The sequence below is a fragment of the Epinephelus moara genome, chromosome 10 (assembly GCF_006386435.1).
Source record: "Epinephelus moara isolate mb chromosome 10, YSFRI_EMoa_1.0, whole genome shotgun sequence".
In the NCBI taxonomy this organism is placed as follows: domain Eukaryota; kingdom Metazoa; phylum Chordata; class Actinopteri; order Perciformes; family Serranidae; genus Epinephelus; species Epinephelus moara.
The window spans coordinates 24937656-24962354 of record NC_065515.1 but is presented as its reverse complement, the minus strand read 5'-3'; the positions used below and the strand labels follow the sequence as shown (position 1 = coordinate 24962354).

The 24699-nt window shown below is 41.1% G+C and overlaps 1 protein-coding gene across 1 annotated transcript in view; it reads right to left on the bottom strand.

Annotated features, from left to right (window-relative positions):
* ghrhrl (growth hormone releasing hormone receptor, like) overlaps positions 1-24699 on the bottom strand; it is a 31464-nt gene that overhangs the window by 6432 nt on the left and 333 nt on the right. Inside the window, 11 exon segments of the mRNA XM_050055142.1 lie at positions 282-411; positions 1174-1265; positions 1566-1635; positions 4000-4060; positions 7227-7380; positions 7547-7679; positions 9706-9809; positions 10677-10724; positions 10726-10769; positions 12342-12449; positions 13017-13122. Of these exon segments, the coding sequence (XP_049911099.1) occupies positions 282-411; positions 1174-1265; positions 1566-1635; positions 4000-4060; positions 7227-7380; positions 7547-7679; positions 9706-9809; positions 10677-10724; positions 10726-10769; positions 12342-12449; positions 13017-13122 (1050 nt within the window).

Below are 24699 nucleotides of genomic sequence, written 5' to 3'. Positions count from 1 at the left end.
TGTTTGGTGATCCCCTGACTTTTCCTATAGTGCCATCATCAGGTCAAATTTTCACTTTGTCCAATACATTGTTTTATGATTAAAAAACATGCAAAAACTAATTACAGTCCCATCATCGCTGATAGATAGAATGCACTCCCATGCTCACTGATCTGACAAACAACAAAGGTTTGAAGAGCTACCATTCTGGGTATGGGTTGGAGTGTGTGTGTGTGTGTTGAGCATGCACAATATATATCACTGTCAGAATACTGGGTGTTTATACACGTGTGTGTTTGTACCTGGAAGGATCCAATGCAGAGCTCGATACAGAAGCGCAGGTTAACATTGAAGTAGTCAGGCAGAAAATTGAAGACCATGTAGTGAGTGCCAAACAAAGGGATGAGGAGGAGGGTGGACTTAGTCAGGCGTCTGTTGCACAGAAGGAAAGAAACAAGATGCGGAGGGTGAAGCTACCTCGGGGAGCCATTAAGTGCAGTGTCTAATCTGAATGCTGCTCCGGATGGCATCACGCATGCAGGCATGCTAATCATCCGATGCCAATCAAGAGGATGCTTGCTTGTGTGCGTCAGTCTGTAAACAACTTTTTTTTTTTATATGAGGGAGAGGTAGCAGCAGGTGCGTGTCTCAAAGGGAGGATGATAGAGTCTGAGTGCAGAGGTAGTGTTTTTTAATGTGTGGATCGATCTACCTGGTGCAAGTAAGTCAAGCATCCCTCGACTTGCAGTATGTCTTTTATAAGATCCAGATATGCATGATGTCTCTGAACACTTTCAGCCAATTAGTGAGCCTGTTTCAATTAGAAAGTCTAATTCTGGAGAGGTAGACGTGGCCAGACTGACTATTCTGAAGTTTAGAAGTGACTGAATGAATTATACATCGCCGGCTGTGGTGTAGTTTTCATGCAATCTTTGCCTACATCAAAGTATCTACTTATCAGACTGTAGAAGTATCAAAGAGAGTGAAAAAAGTTTTTGAAAATGTGTCCATCAGACTTAAAGAGCTCAACAGTTGAAGATAAACAAGTCACAGACACAACTTTGAAAATCTCAAATTGTGCGAGGAAAAGATGAAAGCTGAATTTGATGAAAGCAATAAATGCTGTAATGATTAAAGTCAGAGATACTGTAGCAGCGCTGACTTCAGCCACTCACACTGCAGCCACAGCATTACCTGTACTGAGAGGAGTTATTGAAGTGGATCAGCCGGGGATTCAGCTTCTGTATCAGAATTCTGATGATGTTCATGAGGAGAATGAAGTTGACCTGTTGATTGGAAAAGCAAGAATGAGAAATTAAACCTTAATAGGATGAAGTCTTGACGGGCACTGGGCTAAACATCTCTTCTAACAAGGTGATTATTGAATGTCGGAGCAACAATATGGGCGGCCAAGTGTGTAATTGGCTAGAACTGGTGTGAGGGCAGTTTTTGATACTCTATTCTAACGGGCACAAAAGATGTTGTTTTGAGAAACCATCTCCAAAAAAAGTAAACAAATCATCTGCATAACAATCTGTAATCTGTCAGGCAGTCATTGTTATCTTCTGTACAATGAAAGCATTTACCGCTATGGACACAACAATAGGTCCCTTGATGATCCACCAATAGGGCGAGTCCTCGTTGATGTCCCAACATCTACACAGGAAGACATTTTGAAACTGCACACTTCAGTCCATCAGAGGCTCCTTTGAGATGTGATGTACAATGACTTCAACTGACCATAGAATAACAATCAACTCATCAACAGCATCAAATAGTAATGAGCACAAAGTGAGTGAGTGTACAAATTTGTTTAGGAGACACTGCAGGTGAAAAAGTGTACTGGTCGATTTTTAAATTTTGGGGTGTTTGCTTCTATATCGTCATTTTTACTGGTTCTGGATTATGGTGCTTTGTTGTACATGAATGCATCTGCATGTTATTTACATATTAGATGCTGCATATCATAGTGCACTGAGATTTGTTACAAATGTAAAGACCTCACTCATCACTGTAGGCTTTATTCCAAGACTGGTTGGCCATCATTAACATTTCGTAGGCTCAGTCACTGGCATTTGTTCATTTACAAAACCATACTGGGTAAACTCCCTTCATATATTTGTACTTTGAACAGAGCTCTGACTGTAGCTACAGGACTTACTTTTGTTGTCTGTTCCTAATGAATTGATGGAGGTGGGAGAGAAAGCTGTTATGTGCTCTGCTTCTCTTACTTGAAATAACCTTCAACATGAACTAGTCTCTCCGCCTGACTTTAAAGCTCTCATAAGTGCAAGAATGAGTCAGCTGGGTCTTGTCACTGTGCGTAGGTGTCCTACATGTTACTGTATATCTGTGGTTGTTTGGCTGTAACTTCTTATGTGCTGCTGTCTCGTCCAGGTCTCCTTTGTAAAAGAGATTGTTGATCTCCTGGTTAAATATGGGTTGAATAAGTAAATACATAAAAATAAATGCTTATTTCCATATTAAAACATAACATTTTAGAAAATGTGTAAACCGGGGTGCTGGTGGCTTAGTGGCAGAGCAGGCGCCCCATGTACAAGGCTGTTGCCGCAGCAGCCTGGGTTCGAATCCAGCCTGTGGCCCTTTGCTGCATGTCATCCCCCCTCTCTCTCCCCCTTCACGCTTACCTGTCCTGTCCAATAAAGGCAAAATGGCCAAAAAAATATCTTTAAAAAAAAAAAAGAAAATGTGTAAACCAAAAAAATAACCCTATTCAACTTTATTGTCTTTTTGGGGGTAAATTTTACATGACCTATCTTTAAAGGCCCCTTTTTGCTCACAATGAGGTTTTGTTTTTGTCTTTTTAAGATATTTTTTGCCTTTAATTGACAGGACAGTGAAGCGTGGGAGGGGGGAGAGAGAGAGGGAGAGACATGCAGCAAGGGGCCACAGGCTGGACTCGAACCCGGGCCGCTGCGGCAACAGCCTTGTACATGGAGTGCCTGCTCTACCACTAAGCCACCGACGCCCCTGTTTTTGTCATTTTACTTTGAGCTATAAATCCCCACTTCTGTAGTGTTTACTTACACCGCACTTTCCAGTTTTATGCCTATCTGTATTCTGAAGGTTCTTACAGAGGGGTTTGCTCCTATATCATTTGTAATCTGATGCATACAAGCCAAGTTGCTGGAGGGAAATGTTGGCATTGTATGTTTGTGCAAGCCATGAATATGCTAAATTTGTTCCACATGTGTCATAGCAACTTTTCTAAGGTGACACGATAAATGAACTGAATTTGTCATCTGGCGGTGGGGAGAAGGTGGATGGCAGGACACCTAAGTGAGATGCCTGCCAAGCTGCAGACCACTGTTGGAGACCAACAAACATCAACACCAGTTATTTTCTGGCGACCCTTCATGGTGTTTTCTAGTGTTTGTTGCACTGAACCTGGCTGTTTTTAGTAGCACACTGTGTCATTTCCCAGCGGTGTTTGAGCCTTCAAACCTAGGTGTTTTTCACCAACCCGTCATTGCTTTTCAATCAGGTTTTGTGCCACCAAACATGGGTGCTTCAAGTAAAAACATCCTTTTTTCCCATGCCCAAGTAGTTTTTGTGCCTAAACCTAACAACACCTTCATCACAGATTTTTGTTGAGAGTGTCCTTTCAACAAAATGAAACAAGAATTTTAAATCTGGCTTCATCCAATGTTAAAATTTCTGTTCAGGAAATATATGCAAATAGTTGCTTATTTAATTAGACAATTCCTCATTTGCATATATAAACAAAACATTTCAGAAAACTTATAATTTGTACAAAAAAGTAATTGTCTTAATGTAAGTAATCAACTACAGAAGTTTCATTATATATTACTTAAAAGTTCTGCCCTTTACATCTGTAGTGTCTCCCCTTAATAGGTTTAAAAGTCAGGGTTAAAATCATTCAATTTAAGGAAAATGCTTTAGGCATCTTTGGTCATTTTGTCCATTGAAATTTGCTGTAAATATATATAAGATATAACTGTCCTAGTGGAGATGGAAGTGTTAGATGTTTATACAAACTCTGTGTCCTCAAAATACAGCCTGGATCCAATCCACAGCATGATGAAGAGCACAGGTACACCTGTTGAAGGGCAGAAAGACATAATCAATACACACTGAATTGGCTGAATCATAATTAGACTGTTGGCAGATTACTTTTCTAATATCTGTGTTCATCAGTTCAGCAAGAACTCAAAGTAAATTGAATATTTAAGAGCCTTTATGCGCAACACGTCTACAGTATGTTCTCATCAATTTCCTGCCTTATCACTACTGGGACAAATTCCTCATTGTACCTGTGGCACGTTAAGTGGCAGAAACTATCAACCCACAAACATAATCAAATGTATTAGCAGCGACTGCCACAGGGATGTAAACTTTAATTCAGTTTGTTTGGTAATTACAGACGATGCCACTGAGCCAGGAGAGTTTCTGGCTGTATTAAAATAATAAGCTGGAGATGTTGGCCGATGGCAGTCTGTCTGCTTCTTGTTGTCCCTAAAGACAGCTGTGAATCTCTTTGAATCACAGAACTGCAATAAATATCTCTCTGTTCAGCTCAGTAGGGTTGAAGTCAGTCGTCTTAGGCCCCGTGGCATGATGCAGATGAGAGGGGTAGACGTGATATATTTTGGCCCTATGGTTGGAAGCTAAAAATACATGCCATTTGGAAATAATTAAAGGTCAAACTTCCAAATTCTCTGGTGAGTGACCCTGTGGAGACATAAAGTAAATGTCAAGATTTAAAACTTTGAAACTGTAACGCTGCTGATCTGACTTTTATAACACAAAGGGATGATCAGCGAGCAATTTGACAGAGGGACGAGGGGGGAAGTCAACTCTCTTGTTAGCAAATGACCAAAATGTGTCCTCCTTGTTAACCTGCCATTCCTCTCCATCCCTCCCAAGGTCACTAATAGGTGAACTGCAGTCCAGGCCTGGAGCCTGACACTGTTCTATCCGAACCCAGACCTGAACTTATTACCGCTAAATTATTGAGGATTATTCTATTTTTACCAGTGCAGCATTTTTAGCCTTTATGGCCCTGGCTTAGCAGCCCAGGAAACTCAGGGTGCTTTCAGACCTGGAGTTGTCTTGCTTTGGTCTGAATCAGGGACTAATTTTGTTACAAAGTTTCATAATGACCTAGAGTTGGTTCGTGTTCTCACGGCAGCATTTACAAGCGGACCGGATAAAATGCCTGCACGAGAAAGCTGCTCTTGATTGGTCAGAATTTCCGTGCGGGAAAAGTCCTGTTGAAGAAGAGTACACTTGCAAGATAAATGTGACACTTTCTAATGTCACAATGGAGGGACAACTACGCAGGTTGATTTTAGCGCTGCTCATCGTGGACTATATTGCTGTCATTGCTCATTTTAGTCAAACCATACAGTTTGAAAACGAGGCGCAGCTCCAACTAGAAAACAATGTTTTGATACATTGGATGTGCTGAATGTGCATATTAAGGCAGTACAGGAGGAGGTGCACATTAATAATCCTCCAGGACTGTAACATGCTCATGTTTAACCCAAACAATGTGTCATGTGACTGCAGTTGGTTCAGATCCAGGTCGGAACACGAACGAACAACGAACGAACAACGAACCGCACCAGAGTTCGTTTGTAACCAGACCAAGAAGGTCTCGGTCCAGTTGTTTTCGAGCGCGCTCGAGTGAGATCACTGTTTTTCACACCTGCCCAAACGAACTGCACTCAGTGGGCAAATAAACTTGAGTTAAATTGAACTGAACCAAACAGGGCAGGTGTGAAAGCACGCTCACACACCAACTGCATGCGTTGTAAATCATCTCACACGATGCAATTAAACCAATCAAATCTGTGAATTCCGATTAAGCATTGCCACGGTGTAAGGTACACACCCAGGAGCCAGAGACCAGAGTCAACTGTCAGAGAAACAAGTGAATCAGTAAAAAGTAATTTTACATAGCTTGTTCTAAAAAGAGAAAAGTGGACAGTGAAAGCAGAGCTTTAAATCAAGAATGCACAGACTCTTACATGCTCATTCTTCCCAACGGTAATTCAAAACAACTATGTCTTATAATTTAAGTCCAGTCCTTGTGTCAGTTTCGTCCTGGATCTATAATACTCTCTAAACTGAACTACTGGGGGTGATGACCCTCATTTAATTCAATACACTCATGTGTAGATTGATAAGAAACCTGTTATATGAAAAAAAAACTGCACACATAGCGAATAGTTCCTTTCCAAACCAAATGCAAGTCATATACTGGAAAGTGCCAATCACACAGTGTGACTATTTCTGCACTCCAAGAAGAATAACAGTCTACAGCATCAAATTATAGGTATATTAAGAAGAAACACATCTATTTTCTGACATCAAAAAAGCAGAAACTTATTCTGCACATAATGCACGGGCTGCATAAACAGAATAAATGGCAGTGCCTCAGCCAACACAAACCAATGTGGGCTTGAGTGCACTCACAAAATTTTCAGGCAATTTAAATTGATAACTGTTATATTTGCTGATTTAGGCTTGTTGCTTTTTTCCTCCTCAAATTTTTAGGTTTAAGTCACCTTGAGGCAACACACATATAAGACACAGATGAGAAGTAAACTCATTTTTTTAATACCTGCATCTATAACCTACATGTTTATTAGGGAACTACGCCAATTTTCAGAATTCATACATGTTATTCCTATTGTCTGAGATCAAAAAATATTAGTAAGCATTACCAACTCCCTCCCAAATCCAAAAACTAGAGTGCTTAAACTCAAGTTTGTGATGTAACATGGTATAAAGTCTGGAGACAGCTCCACAGACAATGAATTGAGAAAGATGTCATGGATGACACTGACAGCACCCAGGGAAATGTTGCGAGTCTATGGGGACATTTTCTGTTTCAGAAAACACTACAGTATAATAACGCTCATTTGCATTTAAAAAAGGTAACATGTTTTCTGTGGGTCCACAAAATCAGGCTCCCATTGTCTGTGGCACATCTCCAGACTTTATACCCCATGACATTATAAGTTTGAGACTTACTTCTCTGGTTTCTGGCTTCGGGAGAGAGTAGCTCATGTTCACAAATATTGATTGAACTTTCCGAGGCCATAGAAAAAACATACTGGAATTCTTAATTTAGTCTCTTTGTGAGAGCAAATATCATATAGGATTCTGTATTTATATATATAATATCTTATATTGGAGCCTAACACTGCAGCTCAGCATATCGACCTTCAAGGAAATTGCATGTCTAGGTCTCTCACCCCATCCCAGCAGGCTGAAGCCCCAGAGGCACCGACGGCTGTGATAAAAGGACGAGAGCAGCAGGGAATTGAGGTAGAGCGCCTCCACCAGGAGCCAGAAAAAATTGGACATTATACAGTAGTGACAGAAGACTACAGCGGCCTTACAGGCAAACTGGGTAGAAAAAACACAAGAAGGAAAAGAAGGAGTGAGCTGTGAGGGGTGATTAGTATGAGAGAGGAGGCACACAGTCGTTATGCGACAGGAGCGATGGGAAATCTGTCCACGGGGATTTGTTAATACAACCAAGAGGCTCTTATCCTCAATGTCATTATCTTACCGTGGAAAGGGTGCAGTGGTTGGTGTCATCACTGGAGAAGAGAGTTGCATCCTTAATGAAAACTGCCACAGCTTTCAGGATAAATGTGATGAAGAGCTGGATGTGAATGAAGTTCCTGGCACAACGGAGCCTCCTGTTAAAAAATCCATCAAAACACACCAGAAAAAATTATATCACAGCGGGGCGTCGGTGGCATAGTGGTAGAGCAGGCGCCCCATGTACAAGGCTGTTGCCACAGGGTGGGGTTCGGGTTCGACTCCAGCCTGTGGCCCTTTGCTGCATGTCATTCCCTCTCTCTCTTTCTCCCCCCTTCACGCTCATCTGTCCTATCAATTAAAGGCTTAAAAATGCCCCAAAAAATATCTTTAAAAAAAAAAAAATTATATCACAGCTAGTACAACTCAGCCAGATGGTAAAAATAAGTTCTGCTTTACAACACACTGTTACGCCACATTGTCTTAACAGGTATAATGCCTTGGTGTCCATGGTTTTAAATAGGCAGTTGACACAGTATGATGTCAGTTTAGTACAAAAAAAAAAATGTCTAAAGTCTGCAATAAAATAATGTATGTAAAATGTACAGTATAAGAAACAAAAACAATGTATGACAATTAAAGAGAGATTAAAGTTATAGTTCTGTTGCCAGCTGCAAAGAAAAAAAAAGAAACCGTTAATCAAGAGCTTTTGTGTTTGGACACGCTCCTACTTCTTTTAATCCAGTGTACTACAGAGCTGAGTAGCATATACTGTATGAGGAGACCCTTGACATGGTGTCAGTCAGTTGCTAAGTAGACTATGAGTGGACTGTAGCACCTGTTAGGTCCGTGTCAATGAGGGACGAAAGCCAAGATGAAAAATATTGCAACTGAGAGGTACGACACAGACAAACGAGAAGCACGTAAGGGATTACGAGAGGGAAATAATGGTTATTTTTTTTGCATTATAACACCATCACAACTGATTTCATCACAGCTATGTTTGGTTTTTACTCAGTTTCATGGTCAGTGGGTCTAAAATGGCTTTTTACATGAGCATTCCTCCTCTTTCAAAAAAAAAGTGCGAAATTTTGGGAAACAAACTCTTTTGGTTGTACGCTAGATATGAAGTTAGAGCCAACAAGATTAGCCTGCAAGGTATTGGACAAGAACTTAAAGGAACCGTGTGTAAGATTTTGAAGGATTTAGTGACATCTAGTGGTGAGGATTGCATATTGCAACCAGCTGGAACATCTCCCGATTAGGAATCCTTCAGTGTTCATTATTCAGGAGGTTTTTACTGGGAGCCAGATTATCCGCAGAGGTTTCCTCTCCAAAACAAACGTACCTGGTGATTTACACCGCTGAAAACACATAATAAAGCAGTTTCACATTAAAAAAATCTGTGTTTTTCCGACGCCGTGTCGTGGAGGGGCTGCTGAGTACAGTGGCCAACGTGAAAATACAAATAGCCCTGTCTAGAGCCAGTGTTTAATTTGACCATTCTGAGCTACTGTAGAAACGTGGTAGTGCAACATGGCAATGTCTGTGTACAAGGACCCCGCCCTATGTAGATATAAATGGCTCATTCTATGGTAGGGAAAATACAACAGTTTTATTAGAAGTTCAATCAGCGAGTCAGCGATTTCACGGGCATATGATGCGAGTTATTAGTGTGTATGATGCGAGTCAACACAAAATATTTTAGTGCTCATACTTGCTTGAGTAATGCAATGCAAAAATTGTGTTTGGTGTGAACACAACATTAGTAAAAATTCAGAGGTGTTGGCTGACAGACTTTTTGTACTTTGGGCAATGCCACGCTTGCTACTTCCTCCATCTCAGTCTTTATCAGCCTTTATCTTTGATCAGTCTAATGCTAAGCTAAGCTAATCACCTGCTGGCTCTTCCTTCATATTTAACGTAGAGACATGAAAGCGGTGTCAAACGTCTCTTCTAACTCAAGCAAGCATATTTCCCAAAACATTGGGAAAGGCCCCAAACTGGTGAGTGCCAGACATTATTAAAGGAGCTTTATTAGACTCAGGACCAAGAGTGTCTTGTTTACAGTACAACAATATTGTGATCGCTGTTGCCTGGCTCCCTGTGGTAAATTCAACAACCTTGAGTTTACCAAAACACACTGGTGACTGAAAAAAACACAACTTCTTTTCATGTTCTTACCTGAAGAGCAACAGGATCAACACAGCAACAACCAGCACCACGAGAGAGATGCTGTAGCCGACGGTGTAGATCAACTTCACTGTGGCAAAGTACGACTGCTCTGTCTGAAAGCAAGATGAGAAAGAAGATTTTGTATAAAAGGACATTATAGTCCAATATCAAGGCCCTTCATAAATGCTGTCAGGCCTCAGAATGAATGTAATGTCTCTAAATGAGACCAAATTGCAGACAAAACCAGGACTTAACTGTACTGAAGAGATGACTGCAAGAAAGCCTCTTCCAGATTTTGTAGCTGAGTCTAATGGCATTATGACTGGACCAAGCAGACTATAATCAGCTCAAAGAAGTGCACCAAATAGCTACTTAATCCAAACTTGTAATTAGTGACTTTCCACCTCTGCTATTGGACGACTTAAAATGTATTTTTTTTTAACTAAAGAAGAAAGACAGCACCTGAACTATTTTTCTCATAATTATCCTCCAAAAACGCTGCTCGGTACAATTAAGCGCCATCCTCTCTTTGTGAAACAGGGTAATTTCAGCTATTACCTGATGGGTGACATTCGATTCACTCACTGCCTCTCAAAAGTATTTTCACATGAGGCACATTTATGTTTGAATAGATTTTCTTCTCTATTCTGAAGAGGCAGCGAGCCAGTCGGCACTTGAATCTAAAGCACAAAAGAAACAAAAATAGGTGTGTGACACTCAGTATCACTTCAATACTGTCTGACAGGCTGCACTAGAATCTCTTGTAACATAGTACATTTCTCTTTCTAATTCAGTTTGTTTGCTCTGTTGACTTCTGAAGTTGAAAAAAACAAAGCTGTGTTTGTCCCTGTTTCAATTAGTTCTTTTTTGTTGCTCGCCACCTTGTTCCTGTTGCTTCCCCTCCGGTCCGGCCCTCTCTACCCTCAATTTCCCGTTCCCCAGCCTGACCTCTTTATCTGCCTCGCCCCAGAGACTCTCACCTCAGGAATGTCATCATCCACGCTGCAGGCGACGAGGTACGGCGAGACAAGGCATGGACCAACCTCCACTGGTGCAGTTACGACTCACTGAACCTGAGGTTAAAGGTCAAGATACCAAAAAGTCACCCGTGAAAAGCTCTGTCTTCAGATAAGGTTCACAAACTTTTCAAAAGAAATACATAAAATGTTCAGTGTTTTGGCCATTTAATGTGATTAAAGTAGAAAAAAAACAAGTTTTTGTTTTAACTTATCATCATGAAATAATGTCGAACAATGGCTGTAGGATAATGACACCATCTGCATTTAGATTGGTTCTTTATAAGCCTCGCTTTCACTGTGCAATGCTATTTGCCACCGGGTACGATCACCTGGGAAAATTAAGGCTTGATTTATGGCACACAGGAAGTTAGTCAACCATTATGCAACCAAAACAGGGAGAGGATAGCGCCTTTGCTTTACCCAGTAGCTATTGGTAGCTACCCCAAGTTATCAAAGAGTATTGAGTATAAGATTTGTGCATTTACTATTCCCAGTGACAGAAATGGTGGACAGTGAAGCAACTGAAGTAGCTGTGGAAACTGTGGTAGTTGTTGGCTCTGAGGTAAACGGAAAACAACGGGTTGTCTTTGTGACAGCAGCGCCAACACTGTTACCACTCAGACACACTAGAAGAAAAGGGAAATTTTTCTATTTATGTAAATCCAGATTTAAAGCATAGATTGTATTTTGTCAACGCACGGTGTTTTAAACAATACAACCTCACTGCGCTGTCAGATAACAGTGAACACCTGTCTGCTTTTAACATGGGAATCTGTCCCATCTCTACCATCCATCCAATATGACATGACTGCAGCACTATCACTTCATTAGGAAGTCAAATCAGAACCTTATTTCCCTATTTATCAGATCTCCCGTTCATTCCAATGGCTGCACATTTTTTTAAATCCCAAGTAAAAGCTATAAATCTTTCATATGATAAATTGACATATTTAAGTCATATAATATCTCAGGTTTACTTTAAACAGTTTTAAAGGAAATTATGTACTTTCACAATGTGATTAATAGACTGAAACGTGCCTTGCGATTCCTCCTTGCCTCATGGTCGGCCATGCTTGTCAAAAAAAGGGGGTGTGGCTCTATCGCAGTCCATTTCAGATGATGTGGAATGGCTTATAGTCATCCACTTAAATAAGTGTGTGCATTTGGGTGGAGTCAGGTGACAGTAATCATAGATCTAGATATCCTAGAAAAGTTAGGCTGATTAGAATGGTCGGGGGATCTGAACGGGCTCAGTGCAGCGTCACAGGGCTACTAGCATAGCTGTAGACTCTTATGGTGTGTCCTCACCATTTTGTAAAACATGTGTATGTATTCACATTGCGTACACTCCCAAACCTGCTAATTTACTTGTACAGAAAAAAACTAATTTGTTTTCAGTCTCCTGTGACAATCAAGCAAGCCTGAGCACTGACTCTAATTCACAAAACATTTCTTAAATATCAAATGAATGACTTAACAAATAAATATAAGCTCAAATACACACTTTACTTTCATTAGAGCCAGAATTGAACTTTCTGACTAACTGGCAGACACACTGCCCTCATTGTTATGTCAGCCTGAACACCCTCTCCACCCCCTCTGTCACGATGTGATCCTTTTAGTCACCTGTGTTGTTTCTGAAGAGGGAGAGGACAGCAGGACAAGCTCTCTGGACTGTCTCCCCAACGGCTGCATGAGGCCAGCAGGCGACCGCATCCCAGAATGGCCGACAACCTTTTTGGAAAGTGAGAAGAGAGAAGGTAAAAAAACAAAAAGTGTGTCTATATTAAAGCAGTTAATCAGAAGAGAGAGTCCATGAACACGCATTAATACACACTGTCACACACGGCCGCCCGAAATGCACACAGTTTAAATGTATACTCATGGAGATACTGTAGAAGTAAATGGGGTGTATCATGCATAATACCCCCAACGACATTCTTCAAAGCCATAACATCCGCCTCTGTGTAAATTGTATTAAGACAAGAATGAGGAAGTACTGTAGATCCCCAGCCAAGACCTTTATCTTGAGATAGATTACATACATAAATCCTTATGTAACTATCCTTAATGGTCTCTTCTTCAGATGCATCACAGTGATAGATCACCCAGTGCGTTTTCATTTTACAGTTGGGACGCCATCGAGAATCGTCCCTGACAACTGATGATTCTCTGTGAGGCATTTGTTCCAGGGTAGACTCTTGTACTTAATGTGAACATTTGCAGTATATTTCATGTAACAACTGCAGCCATGCCAGAATTTATATGAGTTGCAGGCGGATTTTAAAATGGAAAACACACCTTCTGTGCTTCTGTTGCCCTGCTCTGCAATGTACTGAAGGCAGTGACGCTCCTCTTTCTCCAGCTGATATATGTACTCGCATTCAGGGTGCAGGCTCGACAAAGCCTAGAGGCAGGAGAGAAGGAAGAAAGAAAGAAAGGAAATAGAGTTGGGCAATATATTGATATTACATCTATAGTGTGATATTAGACTACATATCATAGATTTTGGATATCATAATATCGTCATATGGCTTAAATGTTTTTTCTGGTTTTAAAGAGTGTATTAGGTAACCAGTTGAATTTTCTCCCAGTTAGGATTCCTTCAGTGTTCACTGTTGAGGAGGTTTGAGGAGATGAATTATCCGCAAAGGTCTCTTCCTCTCCAGAACAAAAGTTCAGTCAGGAAGACAAAACTTTTCATGCTCAGGCTGTACATTTCTTTCTCACCCTGCCATTCACTCCTTGCATGCTCACTCGCTGTCTCTAGGTGTCATTGTCTGGGTCTGTCAGTTGAGTCATCAGCTGCTTCACAATCAGCCAATAGCACATCATCTCTGTCAGCCTATCATCTTACTGCTCCTCATTTAAAATTTTTTCTTTCTCTGCCGTAGTTCTTTCTTGCTGACGTCTTGCACGCTCTCCACCTCCCCATCATCACCCAGTCTTTACAGATTCATCACCCTCGTCTGCCTCAGCAGCCAGCAGCTTCTGAGTCATCAGCCACCACCACCAGAGTCTGGACTCTATTGGGCAGATTTATCTTGCTGCCGCTCAGATTTCCCTCGATCGCAAAATATCTCCCTCTGGTGTCAAACACCAAAGACTTCTGTTAAATCTTAATCAGCACGAATCATCTGTTAATCAGTATGCATTCATATTTCCTATTAAATATTATCTTTACTTCATTCTTCTGTCTTTCCTGATTGAAATGACCAGTTGATCAAAACCACTAAAAACACTGAATAAAGCCGTTTCAAGTTATAAATCAGTGTTTCACTATGCTGTTTAGCACATGCGCTCACCTATTTTGTCTGCTGACTTAAGATCCAGATGTTCAGGACGAGACGAATTATTCGTTGGGGTCCCTTCCCTTTCCAAAACAAATAAACCCAGTGATTTAAAGCAGTAAAAATGCTGAATAAAGCAGTTTCTCGTCAAAAAAAATCAATGTTTTTCCAGACAAAATTGTCACAGAGGGGCTGCAAACTATGGTGGACAATACAAAAACGCAAATGGCACTATCTAGAGCCAGTGTAGGCTACTGTAGAAACATGGCAGTGCAACATGGCAATCTCCATAGACGAGAACCTGCTCCCTATTTCGATAAAATACTGATTTTAAGGCAACAAAAACATAATGATTCGTATTTTCAGGTGATGATACACCAAAGAAGACATACTTATTATATTATATTCAATTTCTGCCACTATATCTGACTAAATCCTACACACTGGACCTTTAAAGGCTGCATAACAGCAAAGTGATGTAATTTTCTGAATTTACCGCACTGTTCTAGCTGCTCTATTATTTGCCTTTACCCACTTAGTAGCTATATTTGATTTTCTCCATACTGTCCACCAGCCCGAGGAGTAAAAGATGCCCTGTAGTACAGACATTCAAGCAGAGGACACAGCGGCCATTCAGTCTGTGATTCCATGAAAGAGGCATTTCATGTGTGTGTCAATTTTCAAAGGGCAGTGACTCACAATGCCTTTATCAGGAAACGTTTTCCCACTAAAACAGTAACCTTTTGGCAAAATGCACCTATTTCAGTCGGTGGCATTAAACGAAATGATCTTTCACTGCAGCGCAGAGAGAGGGGAAGCTCAGAAAATTCATTAAATGAGTTGTCCCTAAGGACACCGGTGATTGTCCTGGCCTCCCAACAACTCTGCACTCCGTCCATTTATTGCCATTTACAGATTCCTCTGTCTGTCTGGCCCTGTTCATCCCTCCATTTCCTGATGCCAAATAAAACAAGAATAACCGGATTTGCATTTGACTGACATTTATCTTAGACTACAAACAAATAAGAACGTCTTGTTTCTGGGAAAGAAAAGGACTGATAGATGTTTGAGGGTCACGTAGGGAGAGGGATGGAGGAAGTAGACACAGAGAGAGGACAGGATTGTCTGATAATTATCCTTCTGGCTGTGCCACAGTGAATGCACTGTGATAACAAACCTGTTACTCAGTCTGTGCCAGTAAACTGTTGCCATATAAAAAAGGTTATATGTTCATATAATCCAACTTCAGTAAGAATGCACAAATATTCTTGTGTTATGTTAGCCAATTATGCAGAATATGAATGTATTGTGTTTTTGGACATTGCTGCTAATACACCGTATGTTGACAGAAGCTGTAGAGAGAGAAGGAGTGCCGTGTTTGATCATTGTCTGAAGGGAAGCAACCCTTGATATAGCTTTGAAGCACTGTATGGAGATGAATATAGAACACTTGTGTTTGGAAGAATGGGAAATGTCCAGTGGCGGTGGAGTGTGTCAAGATGACAGGAATGCCAAAGGGTCAAAGTGGCAAGACGGGCCAGAAGAGTTCAAAACATCCACTGCTGTTTTGTAGTCTGAGTCTCCAGTCAGCATCACACAGTCCATATTTATAACATGTTATACTTTCATAGTGTGAGGGAGTCCGCACAATAAATCTGAGATCATAACTTTACTTAAGTCATTCTATAAAACAGATTATCTTGTGTGAATGGGGATAAATCAAAGTATCATTCATTTTTATCCCATGCTGCTGGTGAACTTAAGTGTTCCTGAATGTAAAGGTCAGAGCAGCGGGCAGCGTCCATTTTCATTAACTCTGACAGCAAACAGTAACAGTGTGTGTCTCCTGACAAAATGTCTTATGTGGTATCGCTACAAGGCTTGTACTGAATGCCATATTTTACATTTGTAGCCTCTATCGAGGTTTTAAATTGGATCCTGGAGACACCATCATCCTAAAAAATTAATAAAAAATTAAAATTTCTTTAATTGGGGTTCCCACAGTAATGAAAAACCTGGGAAAGTCATTGAATTCCACAATCACATCACAGGCCTGGAAAAGTCATAGAATTAATAAAAATCATTGAAAGTTTTGGAAAAGTCATGGAATTTTGTTGTTCATTCATTCATTTTCTGTAACCGCTTATCCTGTTAAGGCTCGCGGGGGGGCTGGAGCCCCAGCTGACATTGAGCGAGAGGCGGGGTACACCCTGGACAGGTCACCAGACTATCACAGGGCTAACACATAGAGACAGACAACCATTCACACTCACATTCACACCTACGGGCAATTTAGAGTCACCAATTAACCTGCATGTCTTTGGACTGTGGGAGGAAGCTGGAGTACCCGGAGAAAACCCACACTGACACAGGGAGAACATGCAAGCACGGAACAGAAGGGCTCCCACACCCTGGAGTTCAAACCAGGAACCCTCTTGCTGCAAGGCAGCAATGCTAGCTACTGCACCAACATGCAGGAATTATGTTGTGTGTAATGAAATTGTCACAGTAATCTTCTGTGGATAACCTTCCACGTGATGTAACATAACAGCAAATTTATTTTCTGAAGCTGCTGACAAAAGTACCTCTAATATTTGTCGATGTGTGACAACATTTTACCATCACATACGCTTCTAATTTTCTACAAGGTTTGTACTGAATAAAATTTTTTACATTTGAAGCTTCTTTTGAGGTTTTCAATTGAAGCTTCCACTGTCTGTCATCGTATTTTGTCACAAATGTCAATCTTATGAATGAAGTTTCAAAGTTCCAATCTATTGACTGCAGCCCTGATTGCTACTACTGAAGTACAGTAGGCTATCTGTCTCCTTACTTTAAATTCACCTACACCCTTTAGCATCATACATTCTCCGTTTTCATATGGCATCTTGTTTTTTTTATCTTTATTATTTAGGCATGAGATGTGCTTGCATGTTGGACAAGGTTAGTTTATGTTAATTAATTAAGAGTAGAGTTTATAGTTAGACTTTAATTATGCTGCTGACTTGGAAAGAAACATAACAATTTGATTTTAATCACACAGCCATTCTAAAAAAATATCTCAAAAGATATCACAGATGGACAAGATATTGAGTGAAGCACAAGCTCTGTATTCCAGGCTGTGCATGGGCGTTTAAGACCACATGGTTTAGTTTAGTGACAAGGATGTTTAAGACACAATGTGATGTCAGAAGGAATGACAGAAGTGTGTGTGTGTGTTTGTGTGTGTGAGTTTTATAAAGAAGCGAGAAGCAAATGCAGCCAGAAACGAGACAATAATAGAAAAAGAGGTATGACATCATGATGCCCCTCCCTTTCCAAAATTACTCGAAATTTTGTGTATGTTTTGCACTTTATTTTCCCATGCTATTTAAGACTTTCCTTTGGTTTTAGAAGAAACAATATCACACAGAGGACAACACAACAGGTTGTAGACACGGCTATAATGAAATCATCCCTCTTATTGATAGGCATAACGCATGCACACTTGTCCTGGATTCAGATTAGTTCCATCGCATTCTGAAACACTGGAGGGAACACAAGTGCAACCCAACTCATAATGAAAAGAAGCTTCAGAGGCTCTGTTCCTCTGGGATCACAAACACTCCCTCTGGAGAGTTTCCCCCACTCACCAGCTCTCCGAGTGTCATCCAATAGGATGCGCTTGGTGTTTGTTAGACACATTTCCATTATAAAGATCTATGAGTTGCTCTGAGGGGGAAACAGCAACATCTGCACCCGCACTAACCCACCTGGAGCCATTTCATGAAATTACATGGCTGAGTACGCCTTGCATAGATATAGCTTCTTATTATCGTAATGGTGTGCATTCATTTTGAGCTGAGTGAGCGTGTGACGTTATAGAACAAAACTAAATTGCTCTGGAATTAGAGAATAAAATGCCAAATGTAATGGCAGAGCACAAACAGGATGTTTGTCTAAGATGTACAAACTTTGGTTTCTAATCATAAAAGTAAAGTGAGAATAAGTTTATTCATGAGTTTCATGTGAGGATACAAATTTAGATTCAAACATTGTGCATGGCTTGTCTACAACATGCCAAACAGTGTCGGAAAAACACTGATTTGTTACGTAAAACTGCTTCATTTAGTGTTTTAATCCGTTTTATTCACCTGGGGTCTCATATATAAAACAGTCCACACTAAAATGTACGTAATGAGAAAAGCCAAAAATGGCGTGTGCAAAAAATATTCAGCAATCTTTCAGGCCTTGTTTTGTGCGTACCCAGTGTTTATAAATGAGACCCCAGTTCTGTTTGTCTGCTTTTATAGAACAGGAGACGTCTGTGGCTAATTTGGCTCCTGATAAAAAAAAAAACTGCTGAACATCTGGATCAGAAATAAGGTGAGCATATATACAGTTATCAGAGAAAATAGGTGAGTAGACATCAGCAGATGCTGAGCTATCGGCCCGTCTGCTACATGTCAAACAGCATCAGAGAAACACTGATTTGTACCGTGAGACTGCTTTATTCAGTGTTTTTAATGAAGCTCAGTGTAAGTTCAATCAGGTAGACTTTCTTTGTGCTCATCCATTCACAGTTCTCTCCCTCACACTCCCACTGCTGCCTCTAATCAGCTGTCTATGGATGTGAACTCTTTTAGTTATCATGTCAAACTTTGCCTTTCCTCTTTCTGCAGAATTGTCATGCCCTCCTCCACCAGAGTCCAGGACAAACTAAACAAAGACTCATTCCTCTACTCATCCAGATCATCAGCACTTATTCATCTTCTCCACATCCTCTCATTTCATCTTCATCACCTCAACCACCACCAGTGTCTAGACGCTGGGGGGGGGGGGGGGGTCCCTATTCAACTATGGATCATCACCCTCCTTAAATCATACCTTCTAGATGGGGTCTTATCGCCAGAGACTTATCACATTTTTCATTCTCATGTGCACATGTTAATAAATACAAGACTCTGTTGATTGAACTGGATTTAGTCACGTGGTCCTTTGGCAAAGAGGAGAACTCTGTGAATCATTCGACTTCCTGAACCTCCTGAACAGTGAAGGAGTCCTAACCAGAAGATGTTTCAGCTGATAGCAATCTGCAATCCTCACTGCTAGATGCCACTAAATCCCCCCGAACCTTAACACACTGGACTTTGACAATTCACAGACACACTGAAATGATTCCCATAAAGTGTCAGACGATATCTAATCTAATTTAACAAAGCTCTAGTTGAAAAGGTGCTTCTCACAAAGAAACAGTCTGCCTTTGAGATTCATATTAAAATCAAAGCCAGAGCATTTTAAGGATTCAAAACCGAAATCAAGAACAATGCTGTGCCTTGAAATTCATCAGGATATTGAAAACAGAAAATAGTGAAATTGGTTTAGACTGAAACTCTTCACTTCTGTTTCTCCGATGAAATCACTCACCTCTGCCCTTTCTCCTCATTTTGTGTCCCAGCTTTGAACCTGTTCGCCATCGGACACGTGCACGCATATAATGGGATTCTTAGAAAACCATCTAGCGCCTGTGTCTGTGCAGAATAACAGACCACTTCAGCAACTATGTCCAAACCACCTACAGAAAAAACACAATACAGCTAGAATTGAACGCAATCGTCCAAACCGTTGTTGGACAGGAAAAATGTTTTCCCCCCAATTTTCTTTAAATGAGTGGCATGCAACCTATCAGCACCATCGCTCCCTCCACCAACGAGGAGCGCACGTGTTGGAAGCAACCTGAGCAAATCGCTGCCAGTCCTCTTTGCTCTTAATGCAATGCTAATAATCTAATGAGACATATTACTGGGCAATTTACACATTGATTGCAGCTCTTCCTGTTCAAAGGCAGGCAGGGGACGCATGAAAAATAAATGGTTTACATTACCCCCTGCTGAGGAGCGAGAGCGTATATTAAGTATACTTGAAGGCGGGACGTATGCAGATAAAACGTTATATTGTTCTCTGCTACACTGTGGTTGCAATGAAGACTGACAGAGTTTGGGCATTTATATTCAAAGCAGAAAAGACATATGCTACCATAAAGCGCACTGCACAAAAGCATCGGCTAAATGACACATTGTGTGTCAGATGGGGGTCATGTACCACACATGGCTTCCCTGTTTATATGCAAGGGGATGCTGTGAAGACATGTTACTCTGCATGAGAATGGCGTGCAGTCGGGATGAAGCGAGCAAAGCTTTGAATGGCAGGGGGTGAGGAACAAAGCAACAGCTAAGACTGGGCGGCTGATGACGTGCTCGTGCATTCTAACTGCAGGATGGGGTAAAGGAAGACGCTATGCTGCATTTAAAAGACAGAGAGATGGGGATATAGAGAGATGGGGGGGCTGCATAAGGTGGATATTATGAGCCATGAAACTAAATGCAAAGCTAAAGGCCCCTTCACACTGCCAGGTTAGCGTGCAGTCTGCTGGAAAAATGTTCTCTGAGAGGTGAAGCCCATTATCCACTAACTACCCAAAAAGGGGCCATCGAATTGGGCTCACTTTGCAGATGTTGCCTTCTATTTTTGACAGCGAATGAGGTGCACTTTTACGCCACTGCCACAGTGCTGTGGCACAGGATAAAAATATAAAAAATGTGTTCAGTCGATCAGAAAGAGAGCACCCACACAGACAGACAGTCTCTGAAGTTTAGTTAGTGAAGGAAGTGTTTGACATTTTGGAAAATGTGATTATTAGCATTCATGCTAAGAGTTAGATGAGAATATCAAGTGGTGTTGATCTTCTCATCTAACGCTTGGTGAAAAAAACCCCATATTTTTCAAAATGTCATTATTTTTTACTGTTTAAAAATCTGCTGGCTTAGTTCATAGGAATAAGATTCATATTTGGACGTTACTAATTATGCCTCTGCACTGGGAACAGCCATGGCTGGAGGCATAATGTTTTCAAGTTGTCTGTCAGTCCCATCTCATTAATGTAATACCTCAAGAACACCCTCAGGAAATGTATTTAAATTTTGCACAAACGTCCACAAAAAAATTAACTGATTCGATTTTGTTGCGCAAAGGTCACAGTGATCTCACGTTTGTCTCATTGTTGTGAATGTTCAACATATCCTCATACATCAGCTTATATGATATCCTACAAATCAGCGCCCCATCAATGATGTTACATCCTAAAAGTAAAGTTACATAATTGACCCCTCGCTAAGTCTCACCCCCGGACGCAGGACGCAGACTGGCCGATCATAACGGGCCGGCTCAGACCAGGGTTCGACAACAACACAGCTGTGCTCCATTGACTCTAATGCAGTCGTTTCAGATTTCCTTCATTTTCAGGCTGGTTTTGTGGATTTGGAGCTAAATGTTGTGCCTGGGGCACGTTGTGTATTAATGATACTCGTTACCTGGAGAGGTTGGACAAAGATATACATTTCTTACCTGTTCCAAAACCAAAATCAAACCCTGAAAAGTGTAGGGTTAGCTAGCTAGCTACTGAAGATATAGCCTACTGAATGTATACACATGCTGTACAGGAACCAGTGAAGGAAGCAGGGAAACTTTGCTGATATTCAACCAGCTGTGTGTCATCACAGTGTGTGCAGATGAACGTTTGACCTCCCCTGGAGATCCCTGCCTGTCTGGCAGCAGAGGTCCGGGTGCTGGCAGCGGCACGAGGGTGAAGCTAAACACCGTTCATCTGCACACACTGTAATGCCACACAGCTGGTTCAGCAAAGTTTCCCTTTATATTCATTGTCTTCTGTGGTGATCAGCAGTGATGTGGTGGTTCACTTTTACACTGTGACCTGTAGCCTATAGTTCGGCTTTAGCTTCTAACTATCTTTGTCTTTTTAACCTGTTGTTGCTGCTGAGTCAGTTTGACATCCTGGATATATCCTTCAAACGCAGACTGTAGACCCCTCTGTCTGCTTCTCTCTGGAATCACTGTTTCAATTTTCCAAAAATATGATAATATTTCTTCAGGGAGTTCAGTTAGATACAGCGTGGGCGCCATCACAAAGGGGAGGGGCTTAGCGAAAGATCAATTGACGTAAAGTTACAGAGGTTAGGCAAGTTAAGTTACTGTGGTTAGATTTAGGGAAAAAACACATGGTGATGATGTACCTTAAAATAACTAAAAGGTCACATGGTTCCGAACACCATTCTCCTAGGGAAAGTCCTGTGTTTTGTGACCCATCTACCACTCCAACCCGCGTCCTATTGAGACCACTTGCGACCACCTTCTTTACTACCGTGAGTGCATTGGTCACATGATTGCAGCTTCCCAAAATATGTGGGTCATGCACAAATTACTTTTTATGGTGCATTACTTTTATGAGCAGTGCATTACAATGACCTTGAACGTGATATCTCAACTGAATAACTCAAAAGTTCATTTGCTAATTATGACAAAATTTTACACAAATGTCTAACAGAACAAAATAATGACGTGATGACATTATAAAACCAAAAGGTCAAAACTTCACTGTGACATCATGATGCTCTGTAGAAATGCTTTTCTGGTCATTATTCAGCACCATACTTCAGGAGCAGAGGGGGAGACATCTGGTCAGATACTGAATTGGTGACACTAATCTGTGCTGATTGTATAGATCGCCTGTGCTGCCAGAGGGAAGCTTCTTTGCAGCCACATCCATGTTTGAAGCGTTACTCTCACGGCTAGATATGAGTCTGGACAGACATGGATGTAAGGAGGTATACAACTATGAGGTGGTTTTCACCATGCAGCCAAAAAGATGACCAGATAATTTTCATCTTCTCTCTTTTTTGTTTTGTTTTTGTTCGTCCCCTCAGATGCTGTTAAAAGAGCAAAATTTAAATCATCTGAACATTCAAAAGAGACCACTGTTGGTCTTGTTTGTAGTGATGTGTTTTCTTTTAAAATATGTGTGTGCATGTGTTTGTGTGTGTGTGTGTGTGTGTGTGTGTGGACCCCGGGAGTTCATTATAATTCTCTGCAGTCCTGAGCAGTGAAAGTGAATAGACTGAAGTGGAACACGGTGATGAGTGTCTGCCCTGCTCCTATTCTCTCTCTGTCACGCAGATCATCATACCACCTGTTTGCCTGCTTCTCACATTTCTATTCTGTTATGGAAATTAGCAAGATGGCCTTGTAATAATAACCTCGTAAAGCCGTTGCTAAAAAAAAGGCTGCCGGTGTGTGAATGTGTGTACAGCTTGTTCCCCCGTCTTGCGTCTTCACAGTCGATTTGCCAAGAAGAACTGCACAAACACGGATAGTAAATAATGTGGTAATATCAGCAAAAACAAGTCATTCAGTCGCTTTCACTTTCCTGATTTCAGTCAGTTGAGTTCAGGTAACAAATTCTAATTTGTTTGTTTGTGTGTCATGGTCTAATGGAAAATATTCAAATTTTTATGAATTCAAATCAAATGTATCTCACATTTCTTTGACAAATATCCCACCCCACAAGCATGCCCCTGTATCTTCTTTTGTGTTTATCACCTCTGTGTTTTCTATGCTCCACTGTCTGTGTCCGGTGCTCTCTCTCATCTCTGATTCCTGAGTCCCTTCTCCTCCAACACACCTGCCTGCAAACAGCTCATCACTTCCCCAGTATATCAACCCCGGCTCCGCTCTCAGATTGCTGTCTCAGGTATCATGGTAGTCACTCGCTTTCAGCCTCTGTGGTTCTGTATTTCCTGAGGGCTAGTCATCATGTTGATCTCAAGCCTGAGATTAACCGTCTTTTCCCCCATGTCCCAGCCTCATCTGCTTACCTTCATGCAACTTCAGTCTGCCCACACCACTCACCCTCATCCTGCCCAACCTGCCATCCACCATCTGCCTCAGCCAGCCATCTTCTCTCCTCCACTCCACCTGCATTCCCTCTCCCACAATAAACCTCCTAAAACTCGCCCTACCTCTGTGTCAGTGTCGTGTGCTGTGGTCCACCTGCGCTACTTCACGACAGTTAAACGCTTTACACTTGAATGCAACACAATATAGAATGTCTAAACATACCTACATACCTGAATCTCACCTGTCATACCACACACTATCTTTAACTTGTATCCAAAGCTACTATTATCTTCATAGAGTACACACACACACACACACACACACACACACACAAACCCATCTCTAAAATGTGAATGAATGAGCACAGACTAATTAATGATAAACGAATGTCACAGAAAACAATAACAGTTCATTAGGGCTGCAAATTATGATTATTTTCATTACTGATTACTCTGTAGACTATTTTCTTGAACAATTGTTTGTTTAAAAAATAGTGAAAAATGTCCATCACAATTACCCAGAGCCCAAGGCAACAAATTAAAAGCTCATATTTTGTCAGAACAATAGTCCATAACTATAAAAAATATTCAGTTTATTGTCAGAAGATGAACAACACCAGAAAATCTTCACGTGGAACCAAAATAGAGGCTAAAGCCATTGAATTGTGGCCATTTTTACCACATAATATATATATATATACTTACACCCAATTTGCACACACACACACACACACACACACACAAAACACTTACACTCACTTCACATTCATTCAGTATAACTGAGTCTACTCCTGCTGTGTGTTTTACGATGCAATATGCTGAAAATAAGTAAATTACTTTCGACTTTTAAGAGCCAAACAGCTTTATATCAGGTGCCTGACGCAAGGCGCGCGCCCTCTCACGCACGGGTGCACGCACACGCACAGCATCCGTCACTGTCTTGTTTTAATTAAAGCTCATTAAACG